The sequence below is a fragment of the Protopterus annectens genome, chromosome 4.part0, assembly GCF_019279795.1.
Source record: "Protopterus annectens isolate FY-2018-M chromosome 4.part0, PAN1.0, whole genome shotgun sequence".
NCBI lineage: Eukaryota > Metazoa > Chordata > Ceratodontiformes > Protopteridae > Protopterus > Protopterus annectens.
The window spans coordinates 1057405916-1057423228 of record NC_056733.1 but is presented as its reverse complement, the minus strand read 5'-3'; the positions used below and the strand labels follow the sequence as shown (position 1 = coordinate 1057423228).

Here is a 17313-nt window from a genome sequence, read left to right as displayed (position 1 = left end):
ATAGCCAGGGAATTGTTATGGCTAGGCTTGTATAGGCCCTAGGGCTGATAGCCTAGTACCAACCTATGAATACTGCACTCTTTGGACATGCACAGGCAACTTAGATTTTATTTGGACAGGACTAAGCCTCTCAGAAAATCTGAACAGCTGCTAGTTGGCTTTGCTGCAGGGGCAGAGGGGAAGGCCATTTCAAAGCAAACCATTTCTAAGTGGAAAGCCCATTGCATTCATTTCTGCTATAAGCACCATGGAAAACCTACCACACAGGGAGTAAGATCACATTCCACCAGGGCTGCACTTATCTCTGCAGCCTTTCTTAGAGGAGTCCTTACCAGGGACATCCTAGAAGCTGCTACCTGGAGCTCTGTACAATACCCTTCACCAAGCATTATCACATGCCTATTTTTTCTATATCCAGAGCTGATTTTGCCACTGCATTTTTGCAGGGCTTAATAGCTGGTCCTAATGCTCTCTAACTTCCTCCTCCTCCCTTCCTTAGCTTTGGGAATCAACCTAAATGCAATGACTGCAACAGTGAAACATGAAGAACATAGTACAGTTCTGTACACTTACCATAAATGTAGATGTTTGAGTGTATTCACTGTTGCAGTCCTGGTTACCTTCTCTCCAGCCCCCCTGACTTCTCTTGGCTCTACTTTTCATCTTGTTTAGTGTATTTCAGCTTTCTGGTGTATTTGCTTTTTGTTGGTGGTGTATCCTAACCTATAATTGCTTTCCATTATGGGGGCACCTGACATCTGGGGCAAGAAAAACGGAAGTAATGTCATCGGCTGCATGTTTTATACCCCTGACGACCTGACGTCATGGAAGAAGAGATAGCATCCGATGCAGGAATCCAAGACTTTGATATTCAGGCCGGCTGAGGGCTACCTGCAGGCAGGTAACCGAAATGTAATGACTGCAACAGTGAATACACTCGAACATCCACATTTATGGTAAGTGTACACAACTGTACTTTTTCTGTGCAGCATGCTGTGCTTGCTCGGGGTGTAGTGGTTAAACCAATCATTCAGAGAAGTGAATCGCATTTTGTTGGAGATAAATATGCCCTGTAGCATGGGAGGGAGGAAAGATTGAACTTCTGACATGTTGGGAATACAGAAAGAGCAATCTTAAACATTTACCCACTGTAGAACACCATGTTGAAGATGAAGTGATTTGAGTAGCTATGTAGTTTTCATAAATGTTGAATGTGTAGACATTTTTGTTCCAGTGGTATCCAAAAAGTGTCTAACCTCACCACTTCTAATTGATGTTTACACCTACTTTAGTAGGTTAATTATCAGTGATGACGTAGTTGCTAAAACTTGAAAAGGTCTAAACCGCCAATGTTTTTTCTGCAGCCAACTTTCTGAACAAGTTGAGAAGCACAAGCAAGACTTTATGCATTCTGACGAGCTTGCAAGACAGACAAAAGAGGAGCTTACAAACCTAAAGCACATACTAAAAGAGAAAGAAGAGAAACTTTCAAATGAAATCCGGCTGCTAGAAGAAAACTACCAATCTGTTCAACAGGAGAAAGGTACTTTCACTGTTAAACTGCTACTAGACGAGCATTACTGTAGATGTCATTTTAAATGGTTATGTTTTTTCTCTGTATATTTTAATGTGTAATGAAATACTGTTGCATTGCAGTTTATCGTGTATATGATAGTGACTGAAGCTGTGGCAAACTAGAATTTTGGCAATTGGCATTTAATGCTTTTTATAAATAGGATTTTATTTTTCAAGATGTTTTTAGAGGATGAGCTGGGTTTAGACTGTGATTTTCTGTTGCTGCATGTCACCTGAAACGTAGCACCTACATAAATGTCACCACAACCCCCAAGTCTGTAGCTGTCCCTGTGTTCCACTGTCAATGCTTGCTGCGAACTCCTCTTATCCGCAGTTTATGAAAAGTAATAGGTTTATAAGCTTAAAGAAATTCTTTAGACCAAGGATATGCATCTTAAACAGCTGCACCGTCAGATCAGTTATGAAACTTGTCAGGAACAGCTTTTAGGCCATACTCCCTGCTTGACAGAATTGGCACAGGTGTGTTAAGATCATTCGGTGTGTAATGTTCTGTTGGTTCAGTCTAGCAATGTGGAGTATGAGGCAAACAAGCAGAAAGAAACACTTGGACTCTGGACCAAAAGCGTGTTTCTTTAGGCTCACCTCTACAAAGCAGTGTCCTTGTACCGGATGGCTGCAATTGGAATTTCTCTAAGCTGTTTCATACTTGGGGTGCTGCATTTCTACGTGTAGAAGAGTGACCAAATATTCCACCACATTCAGGTATGTGGCTAGAATGTTTGGGCAACGTTTCATTAAATGTGTTACGGCCTGAATTGCACTTTGATTGGGTAATACAAGTGGGAAATACTTAAGTGAGTATAATGAAGCAAGTCTTGTTTAATTGGAACTCTGAATGGTGTAAGTAAAACAACCTAAAACTTAAATGCCTAGACACTGTACTGCAAACAAAACATCTCATCCCAGTTTTTATTGGGAGGCACATAGTCTTGTGCATCCCATTTTCTGAAATATACAAATTTCAAGGTCATGTAATATCAAGATCAAGTGGGGTGTTGAGCTTTTTGTCCAAGTTGCCTGAGTTTGAACTCTGTGCTGAATGCAGTCTGCACAAATCTAAAAAGTGGTGACAAGCTTTAACAACTCAAGATTTCAGTGAAGGATGCAGGATTGTTCAGGTGTGGCTTAAACATTTCTCAACTAATTGTTCCTGACTGCCCATTTACAGTGGATGCCTAGGAAATAGAATGTCATTCCATATCACTTACAGCATTCTCGACAGAAGGGATTCCCTGTCGAGGGTTGCCCAACATTCAGCCAGTATACCAAAGCCTTAAGGTTTTTATAGCTGTCATAAGTCACATGTATGCTCACTGCTTAAGGTGTCTGGGATAAAGGTGACATACAGACATACATGCTTTAGAATAATTTTGCCGCCAGTCCAAATGCCATCCTTGATAATCTGTCTGAACACTCCTGTGCTGTTTACCAAGCCCTGTTTCATGCAAATGCCCTGTTTGGATTTCCTATATTTCTGTTTTGTGGGTTTCCATGCCATCCAGCAAGGGAAAATGTCAGTGTAGGAGGCAAATTCCCTGTAAGGATCATCGCAGACAGTGTCTCTTCTTTTTGTGTGCTTCTCGCAACCATATGCATTTTTCTGTCTGCCAAGCATTTGTCCATGAGACCATATATAGTCCTGGCTTCTCATTGTCCATTTACCTGGAGAATGTGTGTTAAGTTGTTGGGATAGAGAGCTGTGACACAATCATCCTGTCCTGAAGGTCAGCTGACTGCAAAGCAAAAGGCCAAGAAAATTGAGTCTAATTTGGCTGTTGTCGTGCCTCCTCTGGACATCTCTCTCAAGGCTGGTGAAAGCCTAGAGAATTGCCTGGTTATGTTGGATTACTCTGCCACGGCCCTATCGAAGGCTGGCATGGATCCAACCTCTCACACGTCCTTGAATGATCTGTAAAAGTCTGCTCTGGATGTTGAGGGGGAACCTTGGCTCATTATTTCAGAGGGTCTGGGGTAATACTGCAGATGATTTTTCGGGAGGAGATTACCGCTATGTTTGAGTATAGGCAAGGTTCTGAACCATGTAGGGTTTTTAAGGCGGGCATCCTTCAAAAGTTAAAGCAAAAAAACAAGCACGTTTCCCCCTGCTCCTAAAGATCCCCTGCAGGAATGGCAGGATTGTACCTATGGGTTATTTAATGCACTGATGGCTTTAAAGCCCCCCATGGAGTTTCTTTTCCTGCTCCCCCTTGGTCATCCACTCAAGAGGCCCAGAGACGGGACTTCTCTGAAGAGGAATTGAATTCTGCGGAGGAGTCTTTGGTATATTCCTTTCGGATCCATTCTCACTTGGATTATGGCTGTGAGGAGGAAGACTATTAGCCCAAACTCTCCCTTGGAAGTATATCTTTTATGAAGGAATATTTTAAATGGGACTATTAAGTTTCTGGCATTCAAGAGATATTTTGAGCTCCCCCAGATGGAGTATCCTAAGCTGTTTGCTGTACCGTCAGTCTTTGCTGCCCTTCTATATGCTTCTTTAGCAGCCTCTGTGGCCCTGTTTTCTCAACTTCCAGCCCCTAAGAAATCAGATTTTACAAGGTGCCTTGATTGTAAGTTCATGTATAAATGTCCTTCCGCTGATCCTGCTGTAGTGTCTGTCTGTTCTGACAAACTATCAAAACTTTTGCCATCTAAACTACTTCCTTCAGATAAGGGCAGTAGAGCTATGGAATGGTTAGGCAAGAAGGTATATACTGTTGCCAGTTAGGCCTTTTGGGTTATTAATTACCAGACCCATACGGCTAGGTATGTTTTAGCCCTTCTTTCTCAGGTTTCCCAAGCTATCTTTGAGGTCCATGATTCTGAAGGGAAGGCCTCGACCCTTTCTTTATTGGGTTCTAATTCTCAAGTAGCTCACCACTCTATTAAATGTAGTTATGATGCAGCTAATGCCTCCTGTAGGGCTGTTGCTTTTGGTTCTGTTTTGAGACATTACTCCTGGCTTCATCTCCAGCCTTTGCCTGATAAGGCTACATTGTTGGATGATGCTCTTGATAAGAACCTATTTGGTTCTGCGGCTGTTTACCTTTAGGTCTCTTCAGTATAAAGGTAAGGCCTTGCAGGAATTGAAACATTGGTCTGCTATTCCAAAGTTCCAGGTAAATTATCCCTCTAAGCCTGCCTTTGTGTGCAGACGGTCTTGCCCTCCTTCCAAAGGTAAAAAGGGTTCTAGACTGGCTCTTCCTAAGTGTACTCAGACTTCTACTCAGAAGCCTCCTTTTTCAAGCCAGGTTCTGTCCATCTGCTTCCCTCTATTCTAAGTCGGGTTCCTTTGTCTCCATTTTTTCCCTGTCTCTTCCCAGCTGGTTAAGGATCACTCAGGATTCTTGGGTTCTGCCCATAATCTGTTAGGGATACTTCATGGTGTGGAAATTCCTTCCTCCCTTTCTGGGTGTTCCCCAGCCACCTCAGGAGCAGCTGCCTTTCTTTCCGGATGTACTTCAGGGGCAATTGTCTCAAGGCACCATTCAAGCAGTTTCCGCTCCTCAGAAAGGGAAGGGGGTATTCCTGAGTATTTCCCAGGAAAGAAGGCACCTGAAGGCCCGTTCTGGACCTTTATCAGATCGGCACCTTTCTGAGAATCCCTTCCTTTCAGATGCTGTCTCTTCATGCTTGTTTCCTCCTCCTTCAGGCTTTCCTGGTCTCTCTGGATGTCAAGGACGATTACCTTCACATCCTGATGCATCCCCATTTCAGGAAATATTTGATTTTTTTTTTCTACCCTGCATTTTCAGTTCTTTGCTTTGCCCTTTGTCCTCTCTGTCCCCATGGGTTTTCACCAAATACCTTGCTCCTATGATTGCCTTTTGCAGGATGAGAGGGATGTAAATCTTTCCTTGCCTGGACAACTTGTTCATTCAGACTTCCTCACCAGAAACTTTACTTCAGTACCTTCGCTATGCTGTTTGCCTGTTGCAAAACCTAGGGTTTATGATTAACTTCAGAAATCCTTCCTGGCTCCTTTTCAGGATCAAGGTTTTCCTCAGTTGCAGGCTGTAGACCATTCATATGCTGGCTTCCCTGCCATCACCCAAGGCTCTTGCTCTAATTGCCTTTTTTTCAGTCCCTTCTTCATTGGGTCTCTGTTGTGGCCAGGGAGTTTCTAAGGGCTCTGGGGTTCATGGCTTCCACCATTCCTATGCTCCCTCTAGCCACACTCCCATATGAGGAAGCTACAGTGGTTCCTCAAGTCAGTGTGGCTTCATCGCTATCATCCTTTAGAGTTTGTAGTCCTAGCTCTTCCATGCCTCAAAACAGAGCTTCATTTGTGGATTAATCATCTCTCACTCTCTCTGAACCCAGGGCTTCCTTTTTGGCCCTCATTCCTCTCTCAGCACCTTTTTTTGGATGCTTCAGATGTGGGATAGGGGGATTATTTTGTCCTTCTCAAGGTTCAGGATCTTTGGCCCATTCATCAGACGTCAGAACCATATCAACGTTAAGGAAATGAGAGCTCTCCTTACTCTTCAGGCCTTTCATACTCTTCTCCCCGGGTGACTCAGTCTTCACAGAAAATACTACAGTTGTGTGGTATATCAACAATCTAGAGGGAACAAGATCCTACCTTCTGTGCAGACTAGATCTTCAGGTTTGGAATCTATCTACCCAATATCAGGTGACTCTTCGGGCTGTTTATATTTCTTCAGAAAAGAACATTGACAGACTCTGAGCAGGTGTATAACACAGGTTCACGAGTGGATGTTTCACAGATATTTCTGGACATTGTCCACCAGTGATGATCTTCTCTAGTAGATCTTTTTGCCTCCCCTCTGAACAGACGTCTTCCTCTCTCCTGCACCAGAATCCCAAGTCCTCTGGCATGACAGCAAACTGGGAGCCATAATTGACTTTCCAGCTGACACGAGCATCCTTCAAAAAGGTCTCAGAGACAAACAACTGGTGCCAGAGCCACGGTCTAAATCTTAACTCCAAAAAGTGTATAGTCATACCCTTTGGCAAAAACAAAGTACCCACAAATTATCGCATAGGTGGAAACCCACTAAGCACGGAGGAAGTAATTAGGGATCTGCGGACCCAAGTTGATAGTAATCTCTGCTTTGATAACCACATTGCCAAAGTGGTTAGAAAAACTTTCTACATAGCCCACCTTATCATGAAAGGATTCACATCTAGATCGAAGGAGGTCATAGTGCCCCTTTATGCGGCCCTAATTAGGCCCATAATAGAATACAATGCCCCTTTTGGGATGTATCTTAACAGACACCTGCAGCAACTAGAAAGACCCCAAAAGTATCTCAGAGTCAAAGGACTCGGATGCCATACACGGCCCTGTTAAAAGAACTCCAACTCTACTCAGTTGCATACCGCCTACTTAGAGGCGACCTATGCCTGACATATAAAGCCATGTCCAACCCAGAATTAATGAACTTGCTCCACCTCAGAAAATCCAAATCCCTTAGAGCTATGCGCTCGAGGGATCTGAACATCTGCACAGAAATAAACAGAACATGTTGGAGGGACAGATTCATAACCCAGAGGCTTCCCTTGCTCTGGAATAGAATCCCAGTCTACATTAGACAGAGCCCCTCACTGACTCTCTTCAAGAAGAATCTTGATGAGTGGATGGGGGATCGTAGGTTTACCCCGGGGATTACTTCATTGTCACTACTACAGAGGCATGGTAAACTAACCTTAGTAAGGGTTCGGTAAATTCAAATTGAAGGGTGGTGAAAGCCAAACTCATTCGGGGCTAGGCTTATAAATGCTTCAGGGCAGATAGCCTAGTATGAACCTATGAAAGGTGGGCACCCCTCTTTCTTTTTTTCCTGGAAGGTGATGTTTCTCTACTCCTTCCCTCAGTCTCATACCAAGGGTCCTGCTCAGGATAGAGCAAGACTCTCCAAGAATCTTGCTGGTGACTCCCTTTTGACCTAGGCAAGCATTGATTCCCTTTTCTGCACCTAGCCAAGGGCAGTCACTGCATGTTACCTCATAGGATGGACCTAACTCATACAAGACAATGGGTTTTTCATCCATCTTTACTTGTCGACTCTTCAACTGAGACTGAGAGTGGTGATAAGGTTTTGATTCCTTTTAGGCACTGTTTCTCTGAGGACCTACTTCGGGTTCTGCAGAAGGCCGGGAAACCCATTACCAGGAAATCGTGTCCAAATGGAAGAGATTTTCTGTCTCATGCCTTGCCCATAACCAGAATTCCCATTCTGTGGAGATTCCTCTGGTTCTCTTACTTGTGTGAAATGTTCCATGCTGGTTTGGTGTTTTTTTTTTTTTTTTTTTTTTTTTTTTTAGTATAGCAGTTTTTTTTAAACAAACCTCTTTATTAAGCCACCACTTAGAACATAGGCAGTCATGCATTTATATAAATGAAAACAAACACCTACACAATCCTAGTTGCAAGCATTTTATGCCACAAACCATACTGACACTCCCAGTTGCAAATATTATGCATCGCTTATCTACCCAATCATTTTGAGTCAAACATTACATAGTTCATTTAAGTCCTGCCTTCTTTAAACCTCATTTCTGTCCTGTATGTATTGTTCCCACAATTCCCATTTTTCCTCTCTAGTTTGCTCCTAGCCTTTTCTAAAGATCTCATTTCCCGTTTTATCTTACTACATTCACTACTTCTAGTATAGTTGGTTTAGATTATTTCCATTCTCTAGTAATTGCTTTTTTGGCAGGCTCCGTAATTAAACACAGCAAGACCTTATCCATGTCTAGGCAATTCAGATTCTGTACCGTAACTCAGAAAAATCATCTCAGTCACACCAATCTGCCCACCCAGCATCTGACAGTACATCCCACAGGGAATCCTTAGTCTACCAACTCACTGCATTCCCAGTTACCTATCTTTCCCGTTACACCTCCAACATGTGCTGTCTGAGAAAAAAATTCTCTGGAGTCCACTTGGGGTGTAAAAATATCTATGTAAATATTTCCAAACAAAAATCCTAAGTCATCTAGATTTTGTTGCATATTTGTGAGATGTACATATATCCTCCTGTTTCTTAATGAATTGCTTATCCAATCTCTTCCCGAGCCTTTCTAATTTTGTATGCTCTACTAATTATTCCTTTTTAATGGCAGCTTCTGTTCTAGTTTGTACTAAAAACTCTACCAGTGCTGGTCTTTTGTTTAGGACCCCCCCATTTTTTTCTCTTTGCCTATATTCTCTCAATACTTGATAGCGAAGACCATCTCTAACCTGCATTCTAAATAAATACTTGTCTTCCCATTTTGATATCTTTATCTGTCTAGTTATTTGCTTCTAATACCCTGGTTCCTTTGCCGGTTTTCTCCATTAGGCATATATTCCTAATTGCAGTCATCCGATATCAGTAGAATCTCCTTTCTCCATTCCCATGTTGGCTTAGTTCTTGGGATACATTCTGCTACTTTGAAGATGTAATATTCTGTATGATACTCTCTTTAAAGGTCTGCATCCATAATCCCATTTTTTGTTTCTTGAGCTTCCCATCTGTTTCATCATCATCTCTTTTCACTTTGAATTATAGTTTTCTGCTTGTGCTATGTATAGTGCCTTAACTGTGTAGCTCTAAAATACCCCTTCAAGTCTGGTAATCCCAATCCACTCTGTTCTATTGGAACAAATCAGTTTATCCCACTTGAGTCTTGCAGTCTCTCCTTCCCAGATAAAGTCCTTCAGCTGGATTAATTGTTATCCACAACTTTTCCTCTGATTAAAAATATGCCTAACCTGTGTAAAAGACTTCTTTCGGCTTTTTCCCTGTTAGGGGTCACCACAGCAAGACAATGGGACTGAAAACATTTTAACTGCTTGTATCTTGCTATACATATCCTATAACTAAGCTTCCATTTTCTCAGTTTTTGTATTATCTTTTGTTTAGTGTCTTCCCACATCTTTTGCTGCCACACCAGAATCATTTTAATCCACACTGCTAAATAAATGCCCCCATAAATATGGGTAGTATTGAGCCAATTCATATGTGCATACGTAATTTACTACTATGCTCCTGTTTTAGCTTCATTAGTTTTGCATTCCGAAAAGATATGAAAAGGTCTCAGAATGTTACACAACACTGTAATGTTTTTCCTGGTTTTGTCAGATATAAAATATTTGCAAATAGCCAGCTTTTCTTGACTACCATACCACTTGCATCCTTGAATTTGAGTCCCTTATTTTCTTTGCCAATGGTTCTAAATATAATGCAAATAACAGAGGAAAGAGGACACCTCTGCCTGGATCCTCTGCTCAAGCAGGAATTCAGAAATAACACCGCACACTTTAATTTTTGCCTCCGATCCCTCATATATCTTCCTAATCAACCTAATAATTTTTTCAGGAAATGCCAATGCTTCTATTGCCTTGCTCATAAGTCCCAGCTTAGTCCGTCAAATGCTTTCTTTCATCAAGACCTGCCAACAATCATTTTCTTATGTTCTGCTTCCCTCTGGATCATTAATGTTCTGTTAATGTCATTTGTTTACCTCCCCTCCACAAAACCACATTGATCCATATTTATCAGTTTTGGCATTACGTGTGCCATTATTTTAGCCATTATAGACTTGAACACTATAATCATGGTTTAATATTGAAATGGTCCTGTATGAAGCTGGATCTAATGGATCTTTACCTGGTGGTGTATTATTTAGTTAAAGCCCACCTTTTAGCTATTTCTGCTTGTCTGCCTGGTTTAAGGTCAGTTTCTTCAAGACGTCCTTCATATTGGGTACCTATTGAAGGGAGTGGGAGAAGTTTCTGATGCCTTGGCCAAATTTCCCCTGAAAGTATAAAGTTCTCCCCAGAAAAGAGGCTACTAACCTAGTGGGACTAACTCAGTCAACAAAGGATAAATAAAATTGCTTTGGAGAAGTTGATGCTTCCCGTTTGAACCAGCTAACCTGGCTGACTTGAGGTTCATAACATGGAAAACAGATTTACTGATTGCTCTGATCTCTGCAAGAAGGGTGTCAGAGTTGCAAGCTCTTGTGGTGAACCAACCCTATCTAATTTTCCATAGGGACAGGGTTTCCTGGAGAACTAATCCTTTTATGCTAACGTGGTAACTGTGTACTGTAAGCTAAACTATCCTTCTCCCCATTTTCTTTCCTGAGCGTAAAATGAGGGAGAAAGGCTGCTCCATAGCTTGGACGTCTTCAGACAGTTCTGACACGGTAGTACCAGGGTTAAGTCTTTCAGATCTTCTGATTAATTGTTCATTTCTTGTGAAGGTAAGAAGGGACAACCTGTCACAACAGGCACTTTCAGATGGTTGTCTAAGGCTATTACCCTGTACTATATTCACCATAACATCTATTCCAGGCAGGGACAAAAGCCACTCTGCCAGAGTCTTGGCTTCATCTGTGGCCATTTGGAAAAGTCTGGGTTTTAGAAGCTGCAACTTGGTCCTTTGTACATACTTTACAAAGCACTATAAGCTTGATTACCTTCTCTAGGTCCAGATCAGGTTTTGCTAGAACTATTCTCCAGGGACCCCTGGACTCTTCTTTCACCTCCCAGATGTAGTTAGCTATGGTAATTTACCCATGTAGCTAAGGCTACTTCAGCAGTGATGAATATGAAGAACATAGTATAGTTGTGTAACTTAAACTTGCCTTGATAGTATATGTTGGAAGGATCATGCTGCAGTACCTTTTCCTTTTCCCCACCCCCCCCCTTGTTTTTTTTTGGCATGCTTTTTATTCCAGGATGTGGATATTTTTTTCCCCCCTAGTTTTGTCCTTTACAGGCTCATCCTCCTTTCCCAGTTGGCAGGAGAGTTCTGAAGGGCTTCGCACCCAGACTTGACTGTATCTCCGCTTGAGCTGCCTGACAGGATGTGTGGAAGGTGTCCTGAAGATGTGAAACTGGGTGGCTGTTAAATCTTTGGCAGCATATAATCCATATGGCTAAGGCTACTGCAGTAGTGATCATTCACACACATACTGTTAATAGTAAGCTTACTTGCATAAATGTACTTCCTCCAGGCTATGTTTGCAGTGGTACTGATGGTATTGGTACAGGCACATGACCCTGTTCCTGTGGCGCTGGCAGCTTTCTTCCACACGGATTCCTTTGTGCTGGTAGTATCTTTGTCACTGGGAGCCACTAGGGCAGAAAAGCCTGCCACTGATCCTGTGACCTTGATGGTTTCTAAGATGAGGGGATTGCTTCTGATGTTGGAAAATTTGCTCTACCTGCACCTTTGGCCCTGGAAACTTCGGCTGTGCCAGCTCTGACCTGTCTGGTGACCTACTCTGGCCCTGAATACTACAGTGGGTCAAACGGAGCAGAGACCAAATCTAGTTCTTGACAGACTACTTCAAGATCCAATGAGTGATTATGACTGAGTGATGTGGTGGTGTAAGGTGGAACAGACTTTCCTTTTGAGATTCCCTCCCCAGATACAGATCTCGATAAAGTGGTCTCACCCAAATCCCTTTCCAAGGATGCTACTTTTGGCAACCTCCTAGAAATGACTGAATGGATCCTAGCTCATAGCCCCCACTTCCCTGGGGGGGAAAGTATTTTTACAGGCAGCCCAATATTCCTTTTTTCCAGTGGCCTGGGTAGTGCTACCACCAGACAAGCTAGTGAACATGGTATGTTGTAAAGCCTGGAAAGCAGAACAGATTCCATAAAAACTTGATAGTGCAGTGGACCCCTCAAACATAAATCTGGAGTAGAGGACCTCTTGTGGAATCAACTGTGGTAGCTGGTGCCATGAGAAAACTTCAGAAGATGCCCAGGCTAACTCACTTGAGTAAATAGGCTAGCATTATGGATAGATAGCAGAAAAGTGTTATGCATACCATCCCTCATCAGTCAGAGCATTGAACTTTATGGAACGCATGACTAGATTTGGTATGGACCCTGATAATGTACAGTTCATTGTGGGTGACCTGAAAACAGTTGGAAATGCATGCTGCGATGATAGGTTCCATCTCCTCCCTGACCATGCATTTGATCCATAATGCAATGGATGGGGCAACTAGAATGGCACATTCTGGCATGCCATTGAGAAGACAAGTCTGGCTGCTCTTTATATATTTTGCAGACCACTTTGAGTGTATTAGTCATTGCTCCCTTAAACAGCACCCCTTATGTGGACAGCAGGTAAATTTGCTGCATTGTGAGCTTAGAAGGAAGATGCTCATAGTTGTTGGATTAGTGTTTGGCTCCTTAAAGGGCCTTTCAGTGGAATAAAAAAGAAGCCACACACTTGTGATGCAAGTCCCAACAGCTAGAGAACACACAGCAACATGATTATGGCTCCTATGGCAAAAGGGAGCTAGTCTTGCTGTTTCCTGAGAAGTGAAGGTGATCACAGCTGCAGTATTATAAGGGATCCTTTTAAAGAATTGATAGGTATAAACTCTGAAAAGTTGTGTAACTGTCCCACTGTTGATGTAGTTTGACTCTCTTCCGTCCACTTAGTATGGTTGGCCTTGATGATGGACAACTTGGTAAGGGAAAGTATATGCAGAGGCTGCACTTTTTCTCCCTTTTCAGAAATGCCCAAATTCAGACTCTTACATCCTTTGACGGTTCCACCCCCCAAAGGAGAGCCTTCATAGGAAGTTCAGATCCTTTGGTTAAATAGCAGTCCAAGAGGTCCCCCCAGACCATAGAGGATCCCAACTCTACTCAAAGTACTTAGTGCTTGAAAAGACAACGGACTTCAGACCTATTCTTGACCCAAGTCAAATCAGTTTGTGAAGGTGCCCTTCTGGATGGTCTCACTGCAGTCTACTTTCCTGCCTATATGCAGGAAACTATATGCTCATTAAATTTCCAAGATGCTTACTTACACCAGTGCAGCCAAGGCATTGAGGAGATTGTTTCATTTCCAGGTGGGAGACAGACTATGATTTCCAAGTCCTGCTTTTTGAACTCTACAGTTTCTCTGGTGTTTACCCAATGCATGAATCCTGTTGTTCTTCACATGTGACTCCTTGAGTTGCATTTATCTGTACCTAGATAATTGCTACTTGGCAATCCCTTCTATACAGAAGATGGTATTGACAAGGCAGTACTGTAGATCTGTCTTCAGGAGTCACTGTCAACAGGGAAAAGTCCCAAATGGCTCCATCGCACAGTCTGATATTTATTGGATGACAATTGGACACACACCACTAAAGAACAAAGCTACTGCCAGACAGGATTTTATGCCTAGTAAGCAAAATTTTCATAACAATACTGAATCCATGGCTGTCGGTGGCTGCTCTTCTGAAGGTGCTAGAACTAATGTCTTTTCAACCAAATGGTTACTTACACTTGTCTGAAAGTTTTACAGTCCAGGATAAATGGACTGCAGACAAGGCTTAACTGCATGCACATCAGCAGTCTTCCTAGCATTGCTGGCATTTCAGGACTCTCCTATAAGGTGTTCTTAATCCAATAACATGACTGTAGTATGGTACAGGTAAACAAGTTGGTACATGTTCCTATCCTGTACCCAAAGAATGGGCTGTAAATGTTGCACTGCTTTCTTACAGCAGTGCGCATACCTGGGCCATCCTATGTGACTGTGGATGTTTTGCCAACTTGTTGCCCTTGCATAAATTATCTCAAGAAAATAGTTTTTCAGAAATGGGGAAGACTTTGTTGCAGTCTTTCTGGTTTACCATCCAACAAGAAATACTAACATTTTTTTAATCCTTTCTTAAGGAGGATTGCTACTGAGAGCTGCGTTTCCCCCCTATTAACCTAAAGGTCTCATGTCCTTCTCCTGTTTAACTCATAATCAGGTATTTTCACAAAGCCCAGTCATGAAAAGCAAAGGTCATTTTCTCAACTCTGATATAGCCCTGCCAGATACGAATCCCATGCTGCTGCCTCATCTCAAAGTAAGTCCGTTCATTTGCATAGCCCTGGTCTTTCATATCTGACTGGTCAGCCTCATCCAGACATATGCAGTCTGCATTTAACCAAATGATTTCTCCACTTCCAGTGATGTCTGGGAACCAGGTATTCCTTAAAGCGGTAAATCTGATTACTGCATCCCAGAGACCATAAAGTAAAATTTATAATGCCAAATGGAAAAAAATTTGCTCTGGGCCTTGAAGTAGAAAAATAGGTCCTAAGTCAGTGCTATCCTCTGTGAGATGTACCTGTCCTAAACTGTTCTGTTAATGTTGTGTAATGTCTGAATGGTATTTCTGATGCCATTTGACTTGCTGATGTGCAGTAAATCTCAGTATTGGGTCAGCAGATGCCTTGTGTACAAGACGCTGGTTGCATCGTAGCAATCTTCGGATGCAGAGTATAGTGACAAGACTGATTCAGTATATGTAGGACATATTGTTTAGGCCATGTATTTTAGTAAGGTATGTTGGCATTGCAGTTGCATGTGTCTAGAAGTATACATGTCAGAGGGCATTATACTCAATGATAGGCTAAATGAGGGCTAAGTAGAGTGACAGTGACGTCCCTAGATGTAGATACACAACCCTTTTTGTTAATGAGAAATTCCTTCTGTATTGCATAACTTAGGACATTGGACACATGTTTGTCAAAGGTTGGGTCCATAGGTTCATAGGTAAGTACTAGGCTATCGGCCCAAGGGCTTACGTAAGCCTAGCCAACAAGGTTCCATGGCTTACGCCACCCAAGAAAGTTATTTTCCTGTGCCACTGTCGAGCAGACACACAAGTGATCCCCGGGGTGTATTTCCTGTTTCTCATCCACTCAAGATTTTTCTTGTAGAGTGCTAATGAACTTTGCTTGACATAGATGGGTAGTCTGTTCCAGAGTATGGGAAGTCTCTGGGACAGTAATCTATATCTCCAGCATGTCCTGTTTATTGTGGTGATGAGGTTTAGGTCCCTAGAGCGTGTAGCTCGGAGGGATTGGGATTTCTTTAGGTGTAGCATGTTCAACAGCTCTGGGTTTGACACAGCTTTATATGTTAGGCAGAGATCACCTCGGAGTAGGTGATATGCTATGGAGTAAAGCTGGAGTTTGAGGCGGTTAGTGTAGGGCATTTTTTTGAGGCCAGTAAACCTCTTTGTGAGGTACTACTGTGGCCTTTCCAGCTGCTGCAGATGTCTTGAGATACATTCCAAAAGGGGTTTTGTACTCTATAATGGGTCTAATGAGGGTTGAGTAGAGGGGAACAATGACCTCTTTTTTTCCTGGATGAGAACCCTTTTATGATTGTGCCACATAGAAGGACTTTCTGACTACTGTGATGATGTGACTATCAAAGGAGAGACTACTGTCCACCTGGGTCCCAAGGTCTCATCACATATTCGGTGTTTAGTAGATTGCTGCCTATTTGGTAGTTCATGGGTACAGAGTTTTTACCAAAGGGGATGACACTGCACTTTTTGGCACTGAGCTTGAGGCCATGGCTTTGACACCAGGCATCTGTCTCAGCGAGGCCCTTCTGTAGGATGTCCACATTTGCGGACTTGACTATGACTCCTAGTTTGCAGTCATCTGCGAACTTCGTTCACCAGAGGCCTTCTGTTTTAGCCTGTAATTCAGAGAAGTCAATGCCAAACAGGAGAAGTCCCAGGACGGAACCCTGTGGTACTCCACTTGTCACTGCTTTAAGGTCAGATTTGGAGTCTGCAACTTTTAATGTGGGTTCTGTCAGTGAGCCAATTGGCAACCCATCTTGTGACGTAGGGATGTATATCTAGTTTAGTGAGTTTAGCTATAATTCCAGAATGGGGGATGGTGTTGAAAGCCTTGGCGAGATCAAGATAGGCTGTTTGAGCCACCTTACCCTAATCTATGGCTTTGGTGACTGCCTCAAAGAAGTCTGTTAGGTTCAGGAGGCATGATCTGCCTTTTGCAAACACGAACTGGGTGGGATCCAGAGTTTGGAGGTTACCAATGTCTTTGAGTTCCATGATACGTTCCATGGCCTTGCAGACCAGGCTCGTCAGGCTAATAGGTCGATAGTTCCTGGGATCAGTGGTGGCTCCCCCTTTGTGGAGTGGGATAACTGTTGCTGTGCGCCATTCAGTGGGCACAAAGCCTGATGCGAGGCTATTATTGAACATGGTGCTTAAGTGGGGAGCCAGTTTGTTCAGAAGTTCGTGTAAAACGCAGCCTGTGATGTTGTCCGGTCCCATGGATGCTGTGATTTTGGCTTTAGAGAGTGCAGCTTTTACCTGCGTAGTTGTAATTACAGGGACTCTGCATTCTTCCTGTATAGATGTGGGCCCTTAGGGGGTGGGGGGGGGGGTAAAGTTTGCACTGAACCTATCTGCCAGGATGTTGGCAATATCAGTTGGTTCTGTAATTTTCGTGCCTTTGTGCTGTAACTCTGAGCAGATCTGGGTGTTGCCATAGAGATTCTTGACATAGCTATAGAATGCTTTGTGGTTGTCCTTATAATTAGTGGCGATTTTGTTTTCGTAGCTAGCTTTGGAGGATCATACAAGGGATGTCAGCTTCTTACTGAGGCTGTCCAGGGAGCTCCTCCACTCATGGGATTTTTACTCTTTTGCAACAGTTTCTTCCTTCCTTCTGTTGTACAATTTGTTTATGGCAGGGGACCACCAGATTGGCTTCTTTTTTTCTTGGATGATAGTGTCTTGGTTCTGTTTGGGATAGCACAATCCATGCACTCGTGTAAGTGCTTATAGAGTGCATTTGTGTAGGGTTCAGCAGTTGTAACTGTATTGCCCATCTGCATGGGTGTCATGAAGTTCACCACTTCTGTCTTAAGAAGCATGAAGTTGGCTTTGGAGAAATTTTTTACCGTGGTTTCC

At 42.8% G+C, this 17313-nt stretch overlaps 1 protein-coding gene across 1 annotated transcript in view; it reads left to right on the top strand.

The window, feature by feature from the left end:
- The window catches only part of HMMR (hyaluronan mediated motility receptor), a gene marked incomplete in the record, with an annotated part of 1493987 nt that overhangs the window by 727332 nt on the left and 749342 nt on the right, over nt 1-17313 (top strand). Inside the window, 1 exon segment of the mRNA XM_044068985.1 lies at nt 1365-1543. Coding sequence (XP_043924920.1) covers nt 1365-1543 — 179 coding nt within the window.